The sequence below is a fragment of the Colletotrichum jinshuiense genome, chromosome 5 (assembly GCF_051148585.1).
Source record: "Colletotrichum jinshuiense chromosome 5, complete sequence".
Lineage (NCBI taxonomy): Eukaryota > Fungi > Ascomycota > Sordariomycetes > Glomerellales > Glomerellaceae > Colletotrichum > Colletotrichum jinshuiense.
Genome location: NC_139312.1, coordinates 2,101,483 through 2,126,160, shown reverse-complemented (window position 1 = coordinate 2,126,160; position 24,678 = coordinate 2,101,483). Strand labels below are relative to the sequence as shown.

At 56.6% G+C, this 24,678-nt stretch overlaps 7 protein-coding genes across 7 annotated transcripts; 3 read left to right on the top strand and 4 right to left on the bottom strand.

Annotated features, from left to right (window-relative positions):
* Positions 1-3,442: 3,442 nt before the first annotated feature.
* Positions 3,443-4,847, bottom strand: EsH8_V_000545 (PLC-like phosphodiesterase; the record flags this gene model as incomplete). Its single annotated transcript, XM_083273061.1, has 2 exons — positions 3,443-4,185; positions 4,238-4,847. The coding sequence occupies 2 exons, from the start codon at positions 4,845-4,847 to the stop codon at positions 3,443-3,445; spliced, it is 1,353 nt and encodes a 450-aa protein (XP_083125776.1).
* A 2,541-nt stretch (positions 4,848-7,388) lies between these two features.
* On the top strand, positions 7,389-8,332 carry EsH8_V_000544 (SUR7/PalI family-domain-containing protein; the record flags this gene model as incomplete). Its single annotated transcript, XM_083273060.1, has 2 exons — positions 7,389-7,651; positions 7,723-8,332. 2 exons carry the CDS (start codon positions 7,389-7,391, stop codon positions 8,330-8,332), a joined length of 873 nt encoding a protein of 290 aa, XP_083125775.1.
* Positions 8,333-9,202: 870 nt separating this feature from the next.
* On the top strand, positions 9,203-10,115 carry EsH8_V_000543 (uncharacterized protein; the record flags this gene model as incomplete). Its single annotated transcript, XM_083273059.1, has 2 exons — positions 9,203-9,232; positions 9,354-10,115. 2 exons carry the CDS (start codon positions 9,203-9,205, stop codon positions 10,113-10,115), a joined length of 792 nt encoding a protein of 263 aa, XP_083125774.1.
* Positions 10,116-11,041: 926 nt separating this feature from the next.
* Positions 11,042-11,269, bottom strand: EsH8_V_000542 (uncharacterized protein; the record flags this gene model as incomplete). The annotated part of the gene is made up of 1 exon (XM_083273058.1): positions 11,042-11,269. The coding sequence occupies one exon, from the start codon at positions 11,267-11,269 to the stop codon at positions 11,042-11,044; it is 228 nt and encodes a 75-aa protein (XP_083125773.1).
* A 4,729-nt stretch (positions 11,270-15,998) lies between these two features.
* On the top strand, positions 15,999-16,974 carry EsH8_V_000541 (uncharacterized protein; the record flags this gene model as incomplete). Its single annotated transcript, XM_083273057.1, has 2 exons — positions 15,999-16,208; positions 16,279-16,974. The coding sequence occupies 2 exons, from the start codon at positions 15,999-16,001 to the stop codon at positions 16,972-16,974; spliced, it is 906 nt and encodes a 301-aa protein (XP_083125772.1).
* Positions 16,975-17,769: 795 nt separating this feature from the next.
* On the bottom strand, positions 17,770-20,417 carry EsH8_V_000540 (uncharacterized protein; the record flags this gene model as incomplete). Its single annotated transcript, XM_083273056.1, has 7 exons — positions 17,770-17,921; positions 17,975-18,481; positions 18,531-18,684; positions 18,740-18,832; positions 19,112-19,242; positions 19,307-19,530; positions 19,591-20,417. The coding sequence occupies 7 exons, from the start codon at positions 20,415-20,417 to the stop codon at positions 17,770-17,772; spliced, it is 2,088 nt and encodes a 695-aa protein (XP_083125771.1).
* A 2,049-nt stretch (positions 20,418-22,466) lies between these two features.
* Positions 22,467-23,354, bottom strand: EsH8_V_000539 (INO80 complex, subunit Ies4; the record flags this gene model as incomplete). The annotated part of the gene is made up of 2 exons (XM_083273055.1): positions 22,467-22,872; positions 22,927-23,354. 2 exons carry the CDS (start codon positions 23,352-23,354, stop codon positions 22,467-22,469), a joined length of 834 nt encoding a protein of 277 aa, XP_083125770.1.
* Between the last annotated feature and the right edge of the window lie 1,324 nt (positions 23,355-24,678).

Below are 24,678 nucleotides of genomic sequence, written 5' to 3'. Positions count from 1 at the left end.
GAACCGGATTCCTTGCCAAAGTCGACAAAGTCGCAAGGCCTTGGCAAAACTTGATACGAACCGTATCTGCCGCCCGAATGGATCACTCGATAGACGACCGGTGCCTCTGCGAAAACTCCACTAGATTCGTGATAACTATGCGGTCGCCTTCGTTGCGGATTGACATGACGTTCGAAGCAGATTCATGGGACCAAGTATCCCTGGTACACTTCCCCGTGAACAAGCGGAATTCGGGGCCGGGGCGCCGTTCCTCCACATGACTCTCGCTGGATGTGAGGCTGACCGCCTGACCTTTATCAAAGAAATAGCACCTGACGTGGATGCCACATACTTTTCTCTACCGAAGCCTGCTTACAAAGCCATCAACCAGCTGAACTGTTGGGCTTTCTGGTCTGCGGACGGGAGTCGCTTCAGCTCGTAACTTGCCTGGTGACTTCATGTCACCCTCCGATGTCTCAGTCCTCAATGCTAGGTTTCCCCCATATTCGCAGCCGTCCAGGGCCGCCCCAATGTCAGAGGTGTCACGTCTCCATCGGTAAACTGCATCTACGTTCGGATTCAAAAGGACCAAGACGCAACTTTTCCTGCTTCTCAACTCCCACCTGGAGCTCATTGTACACTAGGTACCTACCTTAGAGGACCGAATAGCGGGCCCCGACCCGACGCCCGGCTTGCTTCGGGCTTTGGCCATATGAGCCGCACTTTTCCGACTTACTTCAACAACAAGCTTCCAAGCGGGTCGGTTAGCTCAGTTGGTTAGAGCGTGGTACTAATATTTCATCTGAAATGTTGTGTAATGCCAAGGCCGGGAGTTCAAGCCTCCCACTGATCACATCTTTTTTCCTTCGTCCACAACAGAACTTGTACGATGGACAATTTTTTTTTGTACATCATGCTCTTTGGTTTTTTTCCATCGCTCATTCTAGAGCATTCAGAAAATACCAATCACTCCTAGCTGTTTGCTGTCGAGACCGGCTCTAGATTCATGGTTGTAAGTAAGTAAACATGTCAAGTTAAGTATTTATGTCAGAACTCAAACTTGGTAAGTTGAGTGAGCATGTTGAGCCAATGGTGCAACACCAAATAGGCATTGTCAAGAAATACCCCATTCCTTGGGGTTTCTCATTTCCCAGTGTCGATGGCGATTGGTGTCGTCCTTCGACAGGATATGCTTTGCCAATATTTGGCCTTGGAGTTCACAGTGAAGGAGGGGCTTTCGGTTCCCATGTCATTGTCAAGTCGGCAACGGAACAACAATCTCGGTCGACACGGCCCATTTATATACATACAAGTCCATGATTCCCACATGCAGCAACACCATCATCACTACCTTTGAGCCGGAGCCTTTGGATTGTTGGCTATGCGCGAGGTTGATAAGACCACGGAAACGAGCCCCCACCTGGCTGCCGCGAGTTCTCAACAGAATTACATATAGGGTTGCCCGGCCGAGAATATCCAGCATCATTATCACGCTCCATATGATCAAAATCATGTGGCTACTGTAATTGCCTCATCACCTAAGATTTACGACAACGTCTTCTTTCTCACAGCAGCGCCTCGGCCGTCGGCGGGTACAACGCCGGCAATGAGCTTGTAGCATTGCATTTCAACTTCTTCTGAAACTGTATCCATTGTCTATGAACTGTTGTCGTGCCAAGGGAGTCCTTCCACTTCTTCCAGGTCAAAAATTGGCTCCCTGGCCCATCGACGTAGCAAGTGAGCGAGGTTTCCTTCGATAGACTATAAAATTCGAGAACACTGGGCGAAACGATCGCGAATATCCGAGAGCAGCAGTCCACTAGGTGGCAGCTAGATATGTCACAGAGAGTGGTGCTATGGTCTATATTAAAGCATATAAATGGTTCCTGGCAATCTTCTACCTCGACCGGAAGTCTACCCATGGAAGGATCTGGCCATTGACCAAAGCACAGATGAGGCAGAGCTTTCGTCCAATGGGCCCTGGCGAGAGACACAAGACGTGGCGGCTCGTGGCGGACAATGGCAATACGCAGCCAGAGCATGATTCATTGTTTCGGGGTCGAAGTTAAGGGCGGGGTTATGAGCACATTCGCTCGCAGACTGACCCCGAAGGAGCCGTAAACTCCAGAGATGAAGCCGAACTTGACGTGGTGAGCCCCCAGAGGCAATCGGAGATTCGGTTCCTCGCGTCTCGAACATTGTTTAGCGACCGCACCTACGACATGACGACGAAAGACAGTACTTTTATACAAGTCCATGTTAGGTCCAATAACCACCGAGTTACTACACATTTTCTTCAAACCACGCGAGAGAGGGTTGGGGGACAGAAAGTAAGGAATCATCTGGGTACGCATTGATTGCTAGCCCAAACCAACGCCATCGACGACTTTGCTGGGAATCACGACCACCTCTATTTCCAAAGGACGAATTTCTTCTCTCCCAGTGTCTGGTTTTTTCCCGCTTGTTCCCCGTCTACATCCGTTTGACAAGTGGTTGACATGGCTCGAGGCGAGTAGTGTGTCATATACAACATGGAATGTCTGTTACTAAGACGGTAAAACAAGAAAAGCACCTTTTGCTTTTGTTCTTATAGTCGTCCCTTCACGTCCATTGGACGAAAGGCCCTGGTTCCACTGGGCTGGTGGTTTGGAATTGTCATCCCCGGGCCCGGAGCAATTCATGCCCAAGCATGCATGGATGAATACACGGACTCCACGTTACAGGTATAGAAATTCGGCGGCAGTGCGTGTGAGAATGTTGGCTCTCTTGGCGGTCTGCAACCTGATTGGGTTGGTTAGCCGTGAGGTTGGATGGGCCAACCCTTTGGAAGACCGTTTCTGATGAGCGGCGTCGCCAGACTGGCTGGTGAATGGGTTATGTGAGATACTGTCTCCCAAAAACTCATCGAAACACATGGCAGTCTCGTTGCTGCCAGACTCTGGCCCCAAGAACAGGTGATGGATAAAAGAGGACACTTGTTGAGCCTCCTACGCCCACTGATATGGCAATATTGCCACGGCAGCTACGTAAGTCGAGTACCGCAAGTAGCATATAAAGTCGTAGGCCATCTGATTTATGGTCCGCGGCGTTTCCTTGAACATGGCGGCTGTATTTGAGATTGACGAGCTGGAGAGCAGAACAGACCACAGGCAGAGTTCTCACCCTTGCCCGAGAACCCAGTCATCGTTTGGCGAGCAAGCCAAACCCATCTCTCACAGCACATCATAAGAATGGCGTTTAAACATTGTGCTCAATTGCTTGCATAAGCCTTCATGCGCTGTAAAGTCTATGTACCGAATAGTACTTCCGTTATTTGTCCGCGTTGGTAGGTACAAAACCGACAACTCTATAGAGATTGAATATCCACAAGCCCATGTTTTCCGTCTATGTATAACCGCCTCCAAACGCCCGGCATGCTTTATCATCATTAATCCAAATACCAAAAGACATTAGTAGCAGCTGCTCAAACCAGCAGCAGGGCGCAGGCAAAGGCCACAATCATCACCAGTGCCGAGGCAGCCGGCCCCGCGGGCGACGCGCTGGCCACCTTGCCACAGCACTCACGCGTATACGTGACATTGTTCATCTTCGCCTGCACCTCGAACACGGATCCCGGGTATCCGCCGTAGTTGTAGTAGTCGACGTTCAGGATCTTGGGCGGGCGGCCCCAGTCCTGAGTGCACTGCTGGGCACCGACGCCAAGTGAGCCGTATCCGGTAACGTTGTTCGTCACGTTCAGCAGGGAGACGGCCGGGACGAGGATCGAGGCGCCGAAGATGTTGTACTCGGCGTTGAGGTTGTGGTTCAGCAGGTATAGGCGGTTACGGGCGGCATCGTCGGCCAGGTCAGGGGGGCGCTGGACGGTGCAGGGGAAGGCGCGGTCCATGGGGTCGAAGGGGCTCTCCCACATCTGGGAGAACTGGTCGAGGAGCCAGGGGAACTTCTGCTGGTCCGCCATGTAGTCCAGGAACATGACGACGCGCTTGCCGCGGAGGATCATCTCGGAAAGGGTCGGCCAGTCGTCCAGGGTCATGGGAAGGAACGGGGGCTCGTAGGCGTACTGGAGGATGCCGGTGGACTCGATGAAGGGGGCGTACAGGTCTGGCGTGGAATAGTTGCCGTTGCCGAGGAGGATTGTCACGACATCGTAAGGATGGGCGGCCACCCATTCGCGGACAGTTGTGAGCCATTCGGTAATGGGGCCAACTGCAGCGTGTTAGTCGTGGGTCCTGTAAGTTGGTGGGCAGGGGAAGCTTACCATCGAGAATATCGCAAGAAGAGTGGCAGAAATGCGGTACCGTGCCGTTCGTTGGCCATTGGATCTGGGCCTGGAGGAAACGGACGCCGTCGTTGAGCTGGTTCGTAACGTCAAGCGCCTGGTTGGAGGCCGAGTTGCCGGGGCGCACGAAGGGGGAGTTGTGGCACCCGATCTCGGTGATGTTGCTGTATTTCCTGTCGCAAAATTCGACGTAGTTGTTGCACGGCTGCGTGTTGGTCGGGCCGGCAGCCGATGTCGTGGTCTGCGAGGAGTTGCCGGTCATGGTCATGGTGGAGGTCTCGCCAGAGATGATGACGACGGATTGGCCGACGGAATTGGTGGTCGTCTGCGTGATATTGCCGGTGACCGTCATGGTCCCGGTCATTGTCGAGGTGTCGCCATTTCCGAGCGTGATTCTCGAGGTGTAGGTCGCGTAAGGTCCTGTTGGGGTCCTAGGCTGGGTGATGGAAACGGTCTTGGTTCCTGTCAAAAAAGTCACATCGTCGGTGTTGGAGAGAGTGATGCTGCTCGTGCTGAGATCCTGAGCCATGGCCGGGGTCACGATGAGGGACAACAGCCCCAAGGAGAGGGAAAGAAGACGTCCTGTCATGCTGGGCAAAGCAGCCTCTTGCGAGGACTTTGATTTCTATCGGCAACGAAGAGACTGGTACGAGCCTCGGGACTGATGTTGAGGGCCGGGCAGAGATGGGTTGTTTGTATTCGCGGCGGGAGGGTAGGAAGACGCAGTGGCCACTGAATGCCACCCGGAGTAAGAATTGAGTTGAACGAGAGCCGGGAGACGGGAGCCAAAACGGTGATCGGACGAAGGACGACGTTGGGGGATGATGACTCGCGAGGTTGGATGACGATCCCGAGCAACACCGTCTACGACTAAGAGCACGCTAGAGGAGGGAAGAAAGCAGCAGATACCCGGTGGTTTTGTCACGGACGGCAGAGGCGGTCATTTGCACATCACACGAGAAGAATTAGTCTTTTGCCCGGCGCCGCTGCCAATGTGCGCCAGCAACGGAGTGCAGAGTGCGTGGCCGTTGCCTATGACATAATTTTGTGTACTCGGCTCGGTTTCCTGGGGTGGCCCAGACACGCCGCAGCTGGGGGTGACCAGACCCGTGGCCGTGCGGTGCAGCCAAGTCCCACTTGTGCAGCCATGGCAAGAAACCAGGCCAGAGGGACTCCATTTATGGGCCCAGAGCCCCATCGTTAGGACCCACCTCACCGGAAGCTGCTGCGAGGATCGCTGGGGATTTGCCGGGAGCTTGGTGGACATGGTTCGGCAGCTGGACAGGGCAGGCCAGCATCGCCGGCACCGCCGCATGTTGTAAAAAAACAACAACAGCGAAGGATACGGGTCGAACGACAGGGTAGCACGCCTCTTACTTGCCGCCTCCTGCCGGTCCTGCGTCTGAATCTGCGGCCGTGGCTGCGGCGAAGAATGGAGGGGGGGATGACTGAGGGTGAAGAGGGTGGGGGATACAATAAGGGACCTATATCCCTGGCGATCGCCGGCTCCTGTGCCGGCGCGGCGAGGCGGACGCGTGTGCAGAATGGCCTTCTGGAAGAAACCCAACACAAGCTGGAAGAAATGGTAAACAATGTAAAGACGATCAGGAAAAGGTTTTTAGGCTCGCGCTTGCCGCCCATCCTCATTTCGATTGTTCGAATCAAGACATTGGGTTTGCTGGGATTCTGGGCGGGTTGATCACCCAGGGTGCTACCAGGGTGTTAAAAACTGTTCGTGACTGATTACTCCGTACCTAGTCTCTGAGCATTGGATCGGGGGGCCGAGACCTGGCTGGGCCTGAGCAGCCACAAATTGTCAATACCTTTTTTCTATTCTCTTGGGCCGGGGAGCAAAGCAGAACGGGGCGGGTAAGGGGAGCTCCGGACAGGGACGCTGCGATGGTGAGGCACAGAAAGCGGTTCTACCCACCTATTGGAATCACAGTTCACACAGCTAGTGTCTGCGTGGCCGGCTTGCCTTTGCCAGTCATCCATTCTCTTAGTAACCGCCGTAGGCCGTGATGATCCCATTTTCAGCTGTGTATGGGTCGCATCCGCCTGCGGGATCAACCCACCGGCCGACTAACCGGGTTCCTTGGAGGCAGTGCTGGAGTTTAAGGGGTAAACGACCTCGTTTAGACGATTCCTTGGGACACGGAGAGTACCTGAGATTGACGACGCAGTGTCTGACCCATAACACAACTGCAACAGGCCGAAAGGGAAAGAAAATAAAAATGGCGTGGACCGGGGCTGCTCACTGCAATATCAACGGCCCACGAGGACTAGCCAGCACTCGTCCCGTCCGTGCTGTCACTCTGTCTCTGTCGTTCATTCCATTTTCTGGTGGTGTCGATGCATGCTGGGACGAAGGGACCCGCCCAGAGTGCCTTACAAGTTGCACCTAAAAGCCAAGACCCGCTAGCCGTGGCGCCGCTAGCAAAGACACCGGGAAGAAGCAGAGAAAAAACAGCAGTGACCGGCGTTGCTACGACGTCATTCCCACAGTTGGATACCCTCCTCTAAGCTTCCCCGGCAGCCATACGCCTGCTCGCTGCCAACCCAGCCCGGTCACGTCCTGATCTCGCTCGACCCTTGGCCCTACCCGCCGCCCGTATTTCCCAGCCGGGGTGTCCCATTGAAACCTGCGGTCTGGCCTGGCCTGGTCTTGAATTTTTTGTTTCTCCTCGTTCTGGATTCACTCAAAATTTTGCCCGGGTTCTTTGGGGTCTTGTTGTGGATTAGAATTGGTTTGATGCCCATCGTCATCATCGACCCTTTGGCGTCTTGCACCCACGGACCGGCATAGACTTTGTGAACATAGGCCCGAATCCCCTTTCTGCGAGACAGCTTTGCCCCCAAGAAACACTTGCTTAGCTCTGACTGTTGGCCAACCAAGTCGTCCCTCGAAACTACCGACATTTCCGTTTTCTTTCTTCGCGGACCTTCGGCAACGAGAGAGGGCCCCGGAAAACCGCGTCATCTCGTCCTCACCCACACGTACTCGCTAGATATCTGGGGGAACAGCCGCAAGTAGTGATCCATCCCCAGATTCCGATCGGGTTCGTTCCACATCCGGGCCCTTTAACGACGTCGCTCCCGGCCGTCCAGAATCTCCAAACGCTTTCTCACGATGGCGAAGCACCGCCGTAACAGCGCAATCGCCGCTGCCGTCTGCTACTTCATCGCCATCATCTTCCTCATCCTCGTCATCATCGGCAACACCTCCATCAAGCCCGTCCTGACGGACATCTACTTCTTCAAGCTCGATGTCTCCGACATCATCCCGCTCTCCTCGGCCAATGCCGTCCTCCTCAACTCCGTAGCACGGAGCTTAGGTCTCCACGACTTCTACCAGGTCGGCCTCTGGAACTTCTGTGAGGGATACAACGATGAGTAAGTACCGGGCATCTCACACACCGACGAGACGCAACGCAACGCAATGCATACTAACACGGCACTCCCAGAGGCGTCACCTACTGCTCGACACCCAAGCGGATGTGGTGGTTCAACCCCATCGAGATCTTGACCAACGAGCTGCTGGCCGGGGCAACAATCGCCTTGCCCTCCGAGGTCAACACCATCCTCAACATCCTCCGCATCGGCCAGCAGGTCATGTTCGGCCTCTTCATCTCCGGCATCTCCCTCTGCGCCGCCCTCCTCCTCGCGACGCCCCTCGTCATGCGCACGCGGTGGTGGAGCCTGCCCATGTCCATCTTCGCGGGCATCGCGGCCCTTCTGGTGACCGTCGCCTCCATCATCGGGACCGTCATGAGCGTCGGCGCCCGCATCGCCCTCACCCAGCAGCAGGAGCTCAACATCAACGCTGTCCTCGGCGTGCGCATGTTTGTCTTCATGTGGATTGCGTCGGCCCTCAGCTGCATCGCCTTCATTCTCCACGCCGCCATGGGCTGCTGCTGCTCCCCGCGGAAAGAGAGGGAGGCGGCGGCGGCGGCGGCGGCTGCCGCGGGGGGCACGCCAGAGAAGGCGACAAACACGACGGAGAGCAAGGGTAAGAAGACCTCGAGGCTGCCGGCCTTTATGCGAAAGCGTAGCCCGAGGTCATCGATGTCGTGAGCACGCGGGGCGATGGTTGCGGATGCATAGCGCTCTTGCTATGGGACCGGGTCACATTTGGTGTTCCCGAGTAGGCGGCATCTTGTCTGGTGCCCGTCACTAAATGAGGGGGCATATATTAGTATAAACACGAGGCGTCGAAAGCACTGGGTTGCCGGCAATTGCAGCCAGTGTCGACACCCGGTACGGACGGACAAACAATTGAACTTGAGCAACGGCGTTGGCGGGCTGCGGCAAACGGGATGACCATGACAATAGACTTTTGAGGGTTGGATAGATACGAGCGCGCGCATAGGTTAGAAACAGTTTCATGCATTCATAACCCATTACGATTACCGGGACACAGCTGCAGGTTCACGGCCATATGTCGCAGCGCGCGGTGAGAAAGAGAAGGGGGAGGTCGAACAAGAAGCTTACCGTGTCGCATCTTGGGTCGAATTGCCGTGCCGACGGGGGCATTGATAGAGAATACCTAAGTTTTGCGGTGGTTCCGTATGTAGTTGGGGGTATATCCCATCGCGCTCCCGGCCCAGACAACCCCAGACACACACCCCCACCCCACCCTTCCTCCCCCTTTCCCCCACGAATTGAGCCTCGGCTCGCCAAAAGCTCACGCGCGGCCGGAGCTCCCGCGGTCACTCTCAACCCAGCCGAGAGCTTGCCCTCAACTACTACAATTTCCCAGATAATTATTCAAAACGGTCCGCCCTTCTGCCCGCATCTCACTTGGTTTCAATTGAACGCCTGTGACTACGTGAAACAAAAGAAGACGAGGAAGAAGGAACAGGACCAAACCGGGGAGGGGATATACATATATATATAAGTATATTTCAGACGAGCACGACAACAAAGTACCTGCAACCCGCCACAATGGACGCCGCATCCCTCTTCAACGTCAAGGTATCTATCTGTCCATCCCTACCTTCCGCCCGCCACCACCACCACGGAACCACACCCCTCCTCCCCCCTCCCCAAAAATGGAAACCCGAAGGCTAACCTGCGAACCCCCCCACCCCTACAGGACAAGATCGTCCTGGTGACGGGCGGTGCCAAGGGCATCGGCTACATGATCTCGGAGGGCTTCGTCGCCAACGGCGCGACCGTCTACGTCTCGTCCCGCGACGCGGCGGCGTGCTCGGCGGCGGCCGAGGCCCTGACCGCGAGGGGGCCCGGGAAGGCCCTCGCGATCCCCGCGGACCTCCAGAAGCTCGAGGACTGCAAGTCCCTCGTCGAGGAGCTCTCGCGGCAGACGGGCGGCAGGCTGCACGTGCTCGTCAACAACTCGGGCGCCGCGTGGGGCGAATCGTTCGACGCCTACCCGGACGCGGCCTGGACGAAGCTGCTCACCCTCAACCTCCACCGCGTCTTCACCCTGACGCAGCTCGCGGCCCCGCTGCTCGAGGCGGCCGCCGCCGACGCGGACCCGGCGCGCATCATCAACATCGGCAGCGTCGACGGCCTCCGCGTCCCCCTGATGAGCAGCTTCGCCTACAGCGCCAGCAAGGCGGGCCTGCACCACCTCTCGCGCGCGCTCGCCAGGGAGCTCGGTCCGCGCGGCGTGACGAGCAACACGCTCGCGTGCGGCCCCTTTGAGAGCAAGATGATGAAGGCCACGCTGGACTCGATGCGCGCCACGCTCGAGGAGGAGATGCCGCTGAGGAGGATCGGGACGCCGCAAGACGTCGCGGGCGCCTGCCTGTTCCTGGCGTCGAGGGCCGGCGCCTTCGTCACGGGGGCGACCATCACGGTCGACGGCGGCATCGTGCTGGCTTCGAAGATGTAACAGTAGCAGCGGTGCGAGTAGTGTAGGCAGTCGATTCTGTTTTGCTGTTTGCTTTCCTGCTGCGGATGTCGGGCTCTCAATAACGGACTCCGATTTCTAGGGCGCGAACGACGGGGCGACGTGAAAACCCCTTTGGGGGTGGCCTCAGCCAAACCTGCCACGATGATTACATGGTGGTAATACAGTTTGTGAAAGCCATCGAGAGACCAGACAGAATAGGACCGGCCAAGTGTTTCTTCAAAAACGTGTAAAATAGTAGTAATATCTAAGTGGGGTGATATCTCCCCCACCTGAGGTGGTATTCATACATGCAAAAAAGAAGTTCCAACCAGGCGGGCGTGGTAGATATAGATGCCTGAAACCCCTGGATGCAATAACGCCCTTTAACCCTTTGACGCCCCGTGTGTGAAATTATTCCCTGAACAAGACCTAATATGTTCCCTGCCCGCAATGCAATATGTCCTTTCCCGTGTACGCCGATTTGTGTCATGAAATGATGGTAGATGCCGAATGAGTCCGAGCAGGTCTATTCCTCATGGATCCCCGAGAAGAATGCAAAAACGATGGGAGGCCCCCCGGAGGACTTCCCGGGTCGATTGAACACCGTAGCGAGTGGAGAGGAGTTTGAGCGACCGAAGGTGGGGAAACGGGGGACAGAGAGAACGAGTTGTACCAAGACGGTATGGGACGGGACTCTCTTCTCCCTGGATCCCCCGAAATGTCGTGCGAGACAACCATTGCAGTGCCTCGGCTTTTTTTTTTCTTTCGTTTTTTTTTTGTCAAGACCACAATGTTTCAGTGGCCCCGTCCAATAACCCAAGAAAATCTGCAAGGTCCGAGCCATGAGGGGGAGGGTGGAATTTCTGAAAATTCCCGGCATGGCGGAGGCCTCGCAGACTCCTTTTTTGATTGGGTTCCCAGTGTCTTTACGACAGGCCGCAAGTCTCGAAGTCGCGCATCATGACGGCCATCTGGGCACGTTTTGCGGCCTCGGCGACGAGGGTGAAATCGCGGAGGAAAGACTCGGTTGACGGGGCCTGGTTGGTGGGTTGAGGCGGCGGGAGCATCTGGTTCGTGTGCGACATGTCCGAAGACGACGATGATACCGAGGACGTGGAGTCCTGGCGCTTGGGGGAGTGGACAGGTGCGTTCATGGTGGCGGTGTTGGTGTGCTTTGTTGCGGTGGTTGTGGTGGGTTGCAATAGTATCTTCCGTCGATGGCGAAAGAAATACTGTCGGGGTGTGGTAGGTGTGGCTAGGAGGCAGGACTAGGGAGCGATGGTTGGTGGTATTATATTCCCCAGATCTTCGATTTCGGGGCGCCGATCCTCGCTCAATATGTGAGACCAGGCGCAAGTACCTGAAAAGGTGATGTCAGGCGGGGGCGGATCAGGGACCGTAGGGAGGGCAAAAATGAGGCGCCGAGTAAATGAGCGGGCGGATAATCCTGCTCTCTTAAGAAGAATGTCGAGGATTTGCAGACACACGGGATTGCCGTGGGACCTTGGAGTGGGTTGAGGCAAGCGGCAGGTTTAAAGTGATCGTGGGACAACCCCTGGTGTCGGTGCCGGGCTAATTGCGGGACCGCTGTCTTGCTTGCAACAATATTGGATGCAATATTGGGTTTCGGCGCGATTGCGGATAACCAACCCTTGCAACAGCGGCGGGTGACAGTCGACAACCGGTGGATGAGTTGGGCGAAGGCGAGGGGAAGCGAGAGGCAGATGGCGGAGCGAGGCAGGAAGGTGGTAAAATACTCTGAGAGTGAGGGATGCAAGAGGGCAAATCTGGTGAGACAGGCAGAGAGCGAGGTCAAACTAGGCCACACGGAGGCGCGGAGGGATGCTACGACTCTTATGTGTGGGATGGGGAGTCGTTTAAGGCGAGTCGGTAGTCGATGCGGGCTTGCGTAGGCTGCGGGATGATGGTGGGCAGCACCTTTTTTTCTTTTCTTGCTCGGGTAGGATTCTGGGCCCAAAGAAGGCTGGGATGTAGTGTAGCTCGTGCGGACGTGTGGGTGTGTGAGTGATGATGTGATGGGCTTGATTTGATTGGGGTTGGCTCAGGCTGCCCAGTCGACTTGCTTTTTGTCCCAAATGAGGTGCGTGTGTGGGTGTACCGAAGCGTGGGAGAGGATGGATGGATGGGGGTAGGAGAGATAAATGGCAATGGGCGATTTGGGGTGGGCGAGACGAGGATAAAGAATCTGATGGTCTGGTTGCCATCCACCGACGCAACACCGAGACGGCTGCCAGGTGGTTATTTACTTAGCCAAAGTACACACGGAGAGTAGCCGCGGCAGCAGCATCCATCCCATCTCCAGTTCTTTCTGGGCAATAGTAAGGGAGCGGAAAAAAAAAAAAAAAGAGGGACGACACGCCTTCACGTTGTTTCTCACAGTCTAATCCATGAACACTCAATGCCCTAGACCCGACGGACTCCTGGAGCCGCGATAATAGGTCCGAAGTTGGGGGTGGGGGACCGGAGCTTGGTATGACGCCGGGTCGTCGTCCCACTGCGCATGCTTGTAGGTGGCTCTGCTTTTCTCTTTTGCATCGTACGGGGAGACAACGACGCATGCTAATCCATCGTCGAAGGGGGCACAGAGCGGCCCAGCTTGCTTGTTTGCTATGGCGGGGGTGGAAAGGCTCGCGGTAAAGGTCGCCAGAAGCAGTAACCAAGCCCCCCATGTGCAAAGTATCGGTACATGTTCCCCCATCTGAGGCGGGGGGGAAGGGTTTTGCACTTCGGCTCGCGACTCAGCGAGCCCTTCAGGGTCTTTGCGGATCAGCGGCTCGAGCGACCGGGACAGCTGTTCGGGGACCACGGTGAATGGGCAATCAAGGGCGGCGGATGGAGGTCGGTCTTCTCGCCGGCGAGCGTTTCGCGGTGTGGGGTAGGGCGAAGGGGCAGACCATGGCGGTATGGGGGCGCGAGGGCGTACCCGCTCCCATGTACCGGTACCCTGCTACGTGTTGCGCCTCTGCGAGAATCTGAGCCATTTCTCCGCATCGTACTGGATCGCATCAACCGTCCAGGCGAAGCGACCCTGGCAAGCCTGGACGAGGAACCAATGCACCGAAGCCTGCCTCGTTCGATTCCGGCCTAGGAGGAGGGAGGGAACAGCCCGACGATGACATGCTCTGCTCCACCTGGAGGCTAAGATTGCGCTATGCCCATGCATGCTGCCCTGCCTTGTTGCGGAATGCCTATCCTCTCCTCTCGTGTGTACGGATTGACAGACAGACAGCGGACGCGCAGTATCCCTCCCAGGGGGGCGAGACAACCAAGCGATACGAAGCCGAGTTCGATTCGATGCGAGACGTTGGATCGCGGACTCGGCACGTACGGAGCAGCATTCCGTCCAAAGACTGTCTTCAGATGTGGCGAGACCAGAGGCGTCTAGAGTACCGACTGTGCGTGATGATGTTATTGGTGTTGGTGCGGGCTGAACTCTATCTCGAAAGGGACTGCGGGGAGAGGCGAAAATCACAAGCCTCGACGAGGTCGCCAGCCAGAAAAACCTGGGGAAACAGACTGTGGGAAAGTCAAAATGAGGGAATGGGCATTGATTCTTGCCCTGTGATTTCCCATTTGCTTGTGATCCCCCCCTCTTTCCCTCGCTGAAGCCATCGCATCGCCGCCATTCTTGACCTCTTTGGTTTGACGTAGTAAGTACCCGGGCCTTTCCACGCCTGGGGCCGGGGCTGGGGGGAGGAAAAGACGACAGTGACAGACGAGAGATGGGACACACTCAGCCCAGGCAGGGCTAGGGGTGGCCGGCCGCGGTGGGCAACATGTGAAGAAGAGCCGAACAGGATTCTGGCGGCGAATCCGTTTGTCGCTTTCCTTTTCCCCCCACACAAGTTTCGCGCCTGAACCTTCCTTTCCCCGTCACCGACCTCTCGTCGCTTGTTTTGCGACCTGTTGACAATCGGCATGTTCCCGCCCCCTGGCCTTGGCTCTACGCGGAAAATCTCGGGATCGAAATCTTCCACGCTCGCCATATCCACTTATCTCTTAACTCCCATGTTCGGCCCCGCTGGGGTTTCCATCGAGTCTCAATTCTCCAACCAAGCGCAGACCTCGGAATACCTTCGGCATGAGTATGCCCCGGGGCGGGTAACACATAATGATGTTCAAATAGGACCACTCTCTTCCGATCCAGCGGCAAACATCGCGCAATTCCACATAATGGCGAAACGCTGGGGTTTTCTCTTTTCCTTGTTGCCTTGATGCCTTTTTTGATTTTCTTTTTCTCGCTTTGCTCCTTAGTAGTTAGCCCCTCTCACTCTCTCGAGGCACTATCGTAAAGCGCAGCATCCGGAGCCTGACGCTCCAGCATGCGACCAAGAGCGCAACCTCAATTAATGACAGTAGGTCAGGATTGCTTCCACAATTGTCTCGGATGAGTAGGCCACTGCTTGGTTAGGAAGGTTCTTCCTGGACCTTCCCCCAGGGCCATGCAGCGTTGGTCGACTGGACCGCAAACAGGTTGCAGCGCGCAAGTGTAGTTTCTGTAGTCGGTGTTGCCCTCCGTTAGTTGGCTGGTGTTCGAGTCAACAATTCATACGGAGTACCACAGTGGACGTCCTCGATGGGAGGATGAGCACCACGGAGGTCCAGAGCGAGCATGGAGGCATGTATGGAATCGACCGATACGCCATCCTGGTGTTGGCCTGGCGCATGCACTTGCATCATCTGCATGAGTCGCGGCAGACATTGCCCCTCCCCATCCACTTGTGCCTGTCCGCTGCTTGTCACTCACTCTCGGTTGTTGCTGTCAGTGTCAAGGCAAAACCGCTTTCCGCCGAGGTACAACCACTCAAAGGGCAGACGCCGGACGGAAAACGCGTCGACGGGAGGCTAATTCAGCGAGGAAATTGACCGAGAGTACCGAGAGCCATTTCGCACCCAGGCACCGTCCCTTGGATGGGCCCGCTAGAATCCCTCTCGAATTCGCCGTGATTAATCCGGAGCCACTCACCGACCGGGGGCGCCGATGTCCTCACCTTTAGTTAGACCTTGGGCGGAATTCCTATACCCTCCCAGCCAGCCTAGGACGGGATCATGGATCTGGACCAGTCGGCTTTGGTACCGCTATGCGCACTGCATCCTGCATGCAATACTGCTTTAAGCGTGACGGCGGAAACAGAGGATCTAATGCCTTAAGGGAAAGGAGAGGAAAGGATGTCATCGTAGAGAAGGAAAGCGAAGAGGAAGAAAAAAAATTAGGCCATCGGAGACAGGGGGGCGCAAGAAATTCAGGGTCCATCCAAAGCGCCGCAAACCCGCTCTGCAAGCGACACTGCAGACTCGCTGCAGCTTGCCAGCAGCTTATCCAAACCACGAACAGACCGCCCGCCCACAGTTCTCAGGTCCCGTTCTGCAAGAAAGAAAAAAACTCATGCCACACTAGCCGCCTTTCTGGACCACCTCTCGCACCACCTCACCCACCTACCCACCCCCCCCCCCGAATGCGCCGAGGCGATAGGCCCTTATCTCGCATGGGGACGCGATAGATTACTCCGAAGATAGATGGGCGGTGTAGAGAGCAGTGCATTGCGATAATCCTACACGGTCTCCAGCAAGGCCCCTCGACCAACCACGAGCTGACGTCAAGCCCAACCTCGAAGCTGCCTGTACTCGGTGGCACCACCCACCCCTCGCTCGCTGCCCTTTCCCACGGACCAACAAGGAAAGCGAAGCAGCAGAGAGGCAGCAAGCAGCAAGCCACGCGACAGAAGCACAGCAGAAGCCCCTCCTCCGGAAAACTACGTACCCGCACCGCAGAGCTCCGTTCTCCGGGCCATAGCTCGGCCTTTCCTCCACCTCCTCCTTGCCCGCTCCCAACTCCGGCCTCGCCGTCCAGCCCACGCAGCCATGCCGGACCAAACCCCGAGAAGCTGGTTCGCCGTCCCCGCCCCTGTCGCCGCCCTCTTCCGCCGCTTCCCCCTGGCCGTCTACCCGCCCAACGACCTGCCCCTCCGCGCCCCCTCCCGCCGCGACATCCCGACCCTCTACGTCTTCATCGCGGACGACGATGCCCCGACGGGCCGACCGAGCTTCAACCCCTCGTGCCTAAAGTGGCAGGTAAGTTGATGCGCCCCTCCCCCTTCTCCCTCCACGCGGCTGGCTAGCTAACAGGCCTTGCCCGGCGCAGACCTTTCTCAAAATCGCTGGCGTGGACTTCCACGTCGTGCCCTCCACAAACCACGCCTCCCCCTCCGGCGCCCTCCCCTACCTCCTCCCCCCGTCGCCCCTCCGCCCCGTCGCCGGAGGCAAGCTCGAGACCTGGGCCCTCGCGAACAGCACACTGCCGAAGGAGAAGCAGCCCCCGTCACCCCCCGAAGCCCGCCAGCAAGCCTACCAGTCCCTCCTCGACCACCGCATCCGCACGGCCTGGCTCCACGCCCTCTACCTCTCCCCCGCAAACGCCCCCCTGCTGTCCCGCCTATACATCGAGCCGGCGTCGAACAACCCCGTCGTCCGCCTCGCCCTAGCCCACCAGGTCCGCTCCGCGGCCGAGACCGAGGTCCTCAAGGCCACCCGGGCCGCCGTCGTCGACCCGGCGCGGGTCTACGCCGACGCGCGCGCCGCGCTGGAGGCCCTCGCCGCGCTTCTCGGCGAGAGCCCCGCCGGCGGCAAGGACGGCCAGGGCGGGTGGTTCTTTGGCTGCGACGGCCCGACCCTCTTCGACGCCTCCGTCTTTGCCTACACGCACCTGCTGCTCGACGAGGAGTTCGGCTGGGTGGACCGGACGCTGCCGGCGATACTGGAGCAGTTCCCCGTTCTCGTGAGGCACAGGGAGAGGCTGGCGGCGAGGTACTTTCCCGACGACGAGGGGGTGCTCGTATAGGAGAGCCTCCTAAAAACCCCCCTCTGATCTCGAAACACATCGCAGCCGCGGAGGTGGTGGACAAGAAAGAAAACAAAGTCTTGTCCTGTATTTAGAGTCGTCCGCCGACGGCCACGTACGTAGTAGACCAAAAGTGGCTGGACGACGCCGGCATGTCACCATCACACATTGATAGATTCTCTCTCGCCCATAGACACGGCCCATTAGCATTGCCTTTTTAAAATCAACTTTATTTAGTACTCTTCAACGGGGTTGGGCCTTGAGTTGAATTCCACCTCCATGCCGGGCGATGAGCTGACCAAGCATGCGCGAAGGAAGGTCATGGACAACCTGCGCGGAGGGGGGGAAGCGTCGTCCTACTTACTCTGCTTCTCTCTGGTCTCATCTCACAAGAATTTCTATTGTCCCTGATTGTTTCCTTTCTCGGGATCACGAAGAGGAAAGCGGATAGGAACTGCTTTCCAGCTTCTTTTTCGTCGCCGCTTGCCAAGACGCGCGACTTCATTTGAAAACATGTTCATTTGTGCAGCGGCGTCAGACGCCACAAGCGAGACCTATGTGGACTACCTACCCGTCCGCCGCATCAACCAATGCAAGAATCCTCAAAGCCGACTGTAGAGTTACCATTCCCACTCCAAGACTAAGCCTGACGCCGATGATGTGTGTAGAAAAGCGGAGGAGAAAAAACACATATTCTAAAAGTTCACATCAGAGTGGAATACCATCTGCAATACCCCGACAACAAGCCTTGAAGCCAGCAGGAAGCAACGAGGCCTGTCTGAGCCGCCGAGCCCTTTAGAAGGGCTGGGACTTTGGAATATCTTCGATGACGTCCTGTAACGAGACAAAGGCGCCTGGACCGCCGTTTTCTCGGAGATCGTCGAGCAGTACACTCGTCTGCGCGTAGACCTTTTCGAGAGCGGCACGAGAAGATTTGCCCAAGGACACTGGTCATACGTTAGCCAGCAGGTTGCTGAATTGAGCGACGACTTTTACTCACAGAGGATTGCCGAATTAAGCTCCTCAGCCACTGCTAGACGGCCCTTCCTGTCAAGCAGATGGACGACGTCTTTCTCTTTCAGGGGGTTTGCATAAGCAAGAAGCGCGTAAATGTCCGCCAAATGCTTCGTAACCTCGCGTCTGGGGTCGTTCTTGAACTCTGCATGGAGTTCCTGACCGTACAGCAGTGTGGCAATTTCGAGTTCGTTGATGTCGACGGGGGCGTCAGTAGAGTCTTCGGTGTCCATTTGGTCCCATGCACCGTTCTCCGTGCCGTTGGCGTCTAGGTCCATTGCTTGGGTGCCAAGTTCGGCGCTGGAGTGACCATTGCTTTTCTTTGCCTCTGACGCAGTCCTCATTTCTGCGGCGGTACGAACCATTTCGATGAACTTACGGCACCGTAACCGGAAGTAAACCTGCTCGTTATCCTTCAGGACCTGAGGGTAGAATGCATTAGTATGCTTGAGCGCCCTGTCAATGTCGCCCTCGAGCACAGCTCTTCGGATCCCTAGAAAATCGTCAGAAAGGGGATAGATATGTGTAACCACGGATCTTACGTTGCCGCTTATTGGCATGCTCGTCGTCCTTAACATTAATTCCTTCAATGGTGGCGTTCGGGTCGAGACTTAACGCCTTCTTCTCGGCGTTGATTTCCTCAGCAAAAGCTCTCGCTGTCTCGACGTAGCCATCGTGCTGTAAAAATTGCAGGACCTGTAGCAAGTCAGTGATGCGTTGCCATTACACAGCGGACATCACATCAACGTACAAGTGCCTGGATCAATTCCGTCTCGTTCATCGCCGGTGCTAGGCTCGCTGTACTTGTCTCGGAAATCTCCTTCTGGATACGCTCCTTTTCTTTCTGGAATTGAGTTGATCAGCCTTGGTTCATTATGGGGAGTGGATATTTTTCAGGCTCGCGACGACTCGTGTGATATGTCTATACCACCCGCCGTCATGGCGATAACGTCATAGCAGCACCGCCTTGTCGCCCCTGCCGAGTGTGTCCCCAATTTGCATTTTGAAATGAAGCAAAGATTACAAGTGAAGTGCGGTGTCGCCAGGGTCGAGGACAAATGAACGTGATCACCATAAGGGGGTAGGAATCAACAATGACAACACAGGAGAGGATATAACCAACCGTCATCATGCCTTCGATGTCGAAGACAAATGGTGTCTGGCCAAAGTTGACGCGGACGTGTTCTCCTGACTTTTTCAGTCCGACTGTAGGATAGAGGCTGCTTCCTTTTCCGATTTCGCGGAAAGCAGTACCTGGTGGAAGTCAGTCACCAGTGCAAATAGCTGGCATCCTTGGGTGGAATGAATCAGCTCGTACCCAACAAATGGCCATTCTTTGTGAAAAAAGCGCAGCCAGTGCGGAAGTTGACACCACAGCCAATAACATCGGACGCAGTGAACGGAGGGCCATAGGTTTTGCCGCCGTTCTGACCAGCGTAGCAATGGCCGTCGTCGCTATGGTAGCCCCACGAATCCGGCTCCCAGCCCGGGGGTCTCGAGAGTGCCACAGTCTTGGCCGAGAATCCGACGCCAATCGTCATGCTGTAAAATCCGGGTCAGACTGATGCACAATTCTCGATCTTCGCCCATGGAATCACCTACTCATCCCTCTTGCCCGACAATACCTGGACCTCAAAATAGTAGATACCGCACTGTGGGGGCATAGGGTTGTCTGCGCGTATGCTGAAAGCTTCGTGATCGCGCTCTGTTTGACCTCTGGGCCCGGTGTACCTGACTTCCAGCCCATCCGACAAGATATCCAGAGCGCCGTACTTGTCGTCCCTATTCCACCTCGTGGGTAGCGGGGTAAATGCTTCGTCCTCTTCGAATGCGGGGGGTTTCTCGATGACGTCGTAATTTACCCCCCGATGCGTAGCCGGCTTGCTGTGAAGACTGACGCTGCTTGCACTCGTAGGCAGGTTTCCGCCGGCCTGTGCCTGGGCGGCCTGGGACTCCTTCTGCGCCTGTACTTTCGCCCAGTGCGCCTCCTCCAACCGCTGGACGTATGTCGATCCCGTCAGATACGACGGCACGAAGAACCCGTGCCCGTTCCCGCCGCCTGCGAGATCACTTGACGGGGTCGCCATGAACATATCGAAGACCCTCGAAAAGGAAGGTAGCTGGGCACCTCGCGACCACCGCCCGGACGCGCCGTTCAGGCCGGTGCCGTTCCTATCCGTGTCCATATCGCCGTCCCCGCTTGGATTATAGTAGCCCGGGGCCGGTTCGAAGGTAATGTCGTCGGAGTTGTTTAGAATCTGAGAGATGACCGAGGTTCGACCGGGGTGAGAGAGGTAGGGTGGGTTATAGTTGGGCGGTGCTCCGGAAACGACTGAAGCGTAGGAGAAGCGTCTTGGGAGAAGACCAGAGCTTCCCGTGGGTGTGTTGGATTCCGTATAGTGTGCAGAATCATGGAACGGGTTCGTCATGGTGAGGGGTCGAGGCTCGTGAAGGGGGCGGCAAGCTCGGCGTACCTGTGACGTCTTGTCCGCAACAGGAGCTTCGCAAAGCCCCGAGAAGCTGCAGTCGGAGCTTCCCAGGAAAAGGACTCGGCGGCAGCTGTGTTCGTCCTGTGATGACAAGTTACTGTATTCTCGGGTGGATGCACGAAGACGGTCGGTTTGAGGAACAGGAGCTCGTTGGGCCCGACGAGCAGTCGGCTTCGAAATGGCGTGCTGAGATGGAGGTTCAGGCCGAGTCGCACTACTATGATGGGTGGGGAGATGGTTCTAACGGATGACGGTGGGATGGTCAAGGTTTATTTCGCTCTACCAACGGAACTGGAAACGCACGGAGGGACGACTGGTGGGTGCTATGATGCGGCGCAGGACAGCTCAACTATCATGATAACACAGCGATGAAAGGTCGAAAGATGGGGGTTGGCTGAGGTCGGATGCTATCGCTCTGGGGAGATGGGGCGGTACAGAGTGTAGCGGCAAGGTACTGGTTGCTGGCAAGGTATCCGAGGGGGGGAGAGAGGCAATGGTGGACGGAACGTGTGGAGAGTTGCATCCATGCGAAGTGCAGGTGCGGTGCAGTGACGGAGGTGAGGTCCAGCGCGCGGACAAATGATAGGCGGGTGTGTTGCTGAGGTGCTGGGCTTGGCCTGTCCCGAGCGTGTCCGCCGTCGTCCCAGTGCAAGATGCCGCTAAACAATCACGAGAGCAAAGACATTGTTAGAGGCTAACCAGCCAGTTGAGGCGCCGAACGGGGGCCACTCACAGCAGGCGTATGCCCCCTACTGCAGGCAAGACGTCCCAGGGATCGCTAGCACGGTGCTATCGGAGCCTCCCTTCCCTGTACACTGTCGGGCGGTCCTGCAGTCGAAACACCGATCAGCCACAGAGAACCCACCCAGCCGGGTAGTAAATGGCCGACTTATCCCGCTGAACATGATGATACTGCGATTAGGACTCTCTGGGACAAATGCCATCCACGCGGACAAAGGAGCGATTCCCGAGTGAGACGATTACTGCAAGCCTCAGAAGAAAGAAACGTTGCCATCATACAGTGTATACACTGTGTTCTCTGTCGGCCCACGACACGCTTGTCTTGTTGCCTTACCTAATCGCCAATTCCAACCGGGAAATCGGGGGCTTCCGCATCCCAGCCACTGCTTATATAAGCCCCGACCTGATACCAACGTCCATCACAACGAGGCAAAATGATCTGGACGGGGGAATCGTGACAGGAGGGCACCAATGCTCTTCGCACTTTACCAACGGACGGTTTCCCACCTGTTTTCGGCCACTACTGAACCACCAAAACAATGCTTACCGCGCCCCATCAAGTCAACACAGGCTCCTGGGCAGCATTATCACGAGCTTTGATGCAATCGAATCAAATGAGCAAAGAGCAAGGCCCTCCCGCCTGACATGGCCGAGGTGGTTGGACTGCTAGTCGGCAATGTCGGCGACCCGCAAACTCAACCCGCTTCGGTTTCGCCGACCAAAGCTTGTCGACGGAATGCACAATGCACTCGCGATTCATCTCCCCGTCGGGTAGGGCTTTTCCACATCAGAGAGTGAGGGTCTCGACACACACCACCACCAGCTGCTTTCGCTCGCCGCGTCAAAGCTGTGTCGCTATGTCGTCGCACACGCATATATAAATCACTTGAATGGCAGGCCATGAGGATGGCATCAATTCTATTGCCAGCTGAGCTTCTCTCATGCATGCAACCAATTTCGTAGTATACACTCTGTGCCTGTCCAGGCAAACGCCGTCCCCTTTTGGCAGCTGTCATGCTGAACCAAAAATTCCATGTGTCCTTAACGCCAGCGGACTAATGCCGCATGAAAGGGTCTGATTCAGATAATGCAAAGACGATATATGCCTTTGTCATATGATATCAGCCCAAGACCCCTTTGCCCATTATCCTCGAACTCCAAGCTGTTGTGACATGTGTGCGATAGACCTACAGTTGGCGTATCTCCATGACGTAAAACAAAAAAACAAAATCGACAAGATTCCGTCGCTTATGAGGCGGCGGAAATGGCCATGGGAGCCGGAGAGCTGGCCGGAACACTGCCGGGTGCGCTCCGCATCTCGACATCGAGGCCGCTGTTAGCGGCACTGTTAGCATCGCTCTTGATCTGGTCGTTCTCCTTGTTCTCCTTGGTGCTGCCGTCGGCGGAAGCAGCAGCAGAGTCTTCGGGGGTGGACTCGAGGGTCATCTTGGGCGGTGCGGTCCAGCGAGGAACCTCCCACACAATGCCCGTGAAACTCTTGAGGGTAAAGCCGCCCCTCGCCCACTTGCGACAGGGCTTGCCGGACCGGTCGAGAGCCCGCAGGCCGGCGTTGATGGCGCCCTGATTCGCCTTGGGTCCCAGCTTGTGTCCGCCAGCACCAGCGCGGGCGTTCGGGTCAATTGTGCCATCCTCACTGCATAAAAAAGTTAGAACGAGGCGACCATGATAGCACGTAGGTTGAACTTACAGTCTCGCCTTCTTCTTGGGTCCAGGCTTGCCTCGGACCTTGGGTTGGCCATCGGGCCCAAAGCCATTGGCGGCACCAGCGCCTCGCTTGGTACCCTTCTTCTTGACCCCCTCCGTAGGAGGTCCCATGGATGTAGGAGCGGGCGTGCCATCGGCAGCAGGTGTGCCGGGGTTGGAGTCGGAGGCATTCTCGCCATTCATAGCAGCAGGGGCAGGCAGCGTGGTTGAGGTGGCGGGCGAGTCCTGTGATTCCTGAGTCTCCTTGATTTCAGTTGTCTCTTCGACATCCATCTTGACAGGCGAATCTTCCTTGACAGGGCTATCGTCGAGGACTTTCTTCAATTTGTCGGCAGTGACAGTGAGGGTAACAACGAGGCCGCCCTTGCCTCCATTAGACTTGCGTCGGCTAACAGAAGCGGCGAACGCCATTTCGATGGGTTGCTTGTTGTGGGATGGATTCAAGTGGATGCGGGTTGGGCGTGGGAAGGAAAGATGACGAGCGAAAGTTCGAAGGGAAGGCGACAGGGAGCTGGAGAAGAGGAAGTTGTGGCTTTGTCGGAGACAGCTGCTTTGATGAATGGGGTGGCGGTCGGGCCAGTCATCCAATGGCCACTGGTTGTGATCTGGTGGGTAAGGGATTGGCAAGGTTTTGGGCGGTGCGTTGCGTTGCTTTGAGAAGCGGTGCGGAGCGGGTTCTCTCGGTGGCAGATTATTTCGCGTCGGTGACTCGCATAGTCGACGGCGAGGTGGTGATGGTTTGCGTAGGCGATGGATGGAATGGGAGGGTGGATGGGAAGACGAGATGGGGAGAGGAGAGAATTTTTATTTTATGGGGGAGTCCATCTGGTAAGTTTGGCGTCTCATTTTCGAGAGAGCGCCAGACCAGGCGGCGTGACAATAAACGGTTCTCATGCTGGGTTGGGTGCGGTGCGGTGCTGGGTGCTGGTGCTGGGCTCTCGCTCAAGAATTGACCTCCAGCTTTCGCTTCCTCTCGCGCACCTGCCACTGCGCAGCACCGCAGTTGTGGGTAAGCGAAAGACCTGGGGGGCCGTGGCCGGAAAGGGATGCGCGGGTGGAGTATTTTCCCCCTTCCAGAGGTACAAAGGTACATGGCCGATTGCCCATTTTACGTGCAGGACGGCCAGGATCTGAGCCAGCCCGGTCTGGAGGCAAGGTACGTACTGCGGCACCCTCCGCCCTTCGGGGGGCCATCCACGCACCGCGCACACGCTCACCTCGACTGGCAAACGTGGACTTTCCCTTCCCGTCCTTCCTGGTTGAACGCATCTTACTGGATCTTGGACCCTTCGCCCTCTGACCTCAGCAGCAGCAACTGGGAATGGGAAGCTCAGCAACAAGCACCACACACACACTTTTTCACCGTCCCTCCCCTTTCCTTTCCCTTACTTTCTCTCTTCGTCCGACGCCTCTCTTCCCGTCCTTTCCCCGGCCGCCCTTGCCCTTCTCTCACTTTCTCCACGTCTCCATGCCTCAGACTCTCGCCCAGCCTGAATCCTCCCCATTCATTCATCCCGTCTGCCTGCCAGGGCGAAGGCGAAACACTTGAAGGCCTCGTGACAAGGCCCAGCTGCCTCTTACCTATTCGGGCATGGTTTGACTCGAAAAATGGCGATAGCACACTACCTTCCACTCTCTCCACAGCACCTCCCGGAGGACCGGACGTTGATCCATGGCCCTTTCAGACTTTGAGTGTATGTACCGGTATTGCAAATTATTTCCCTCAAGGCTACGT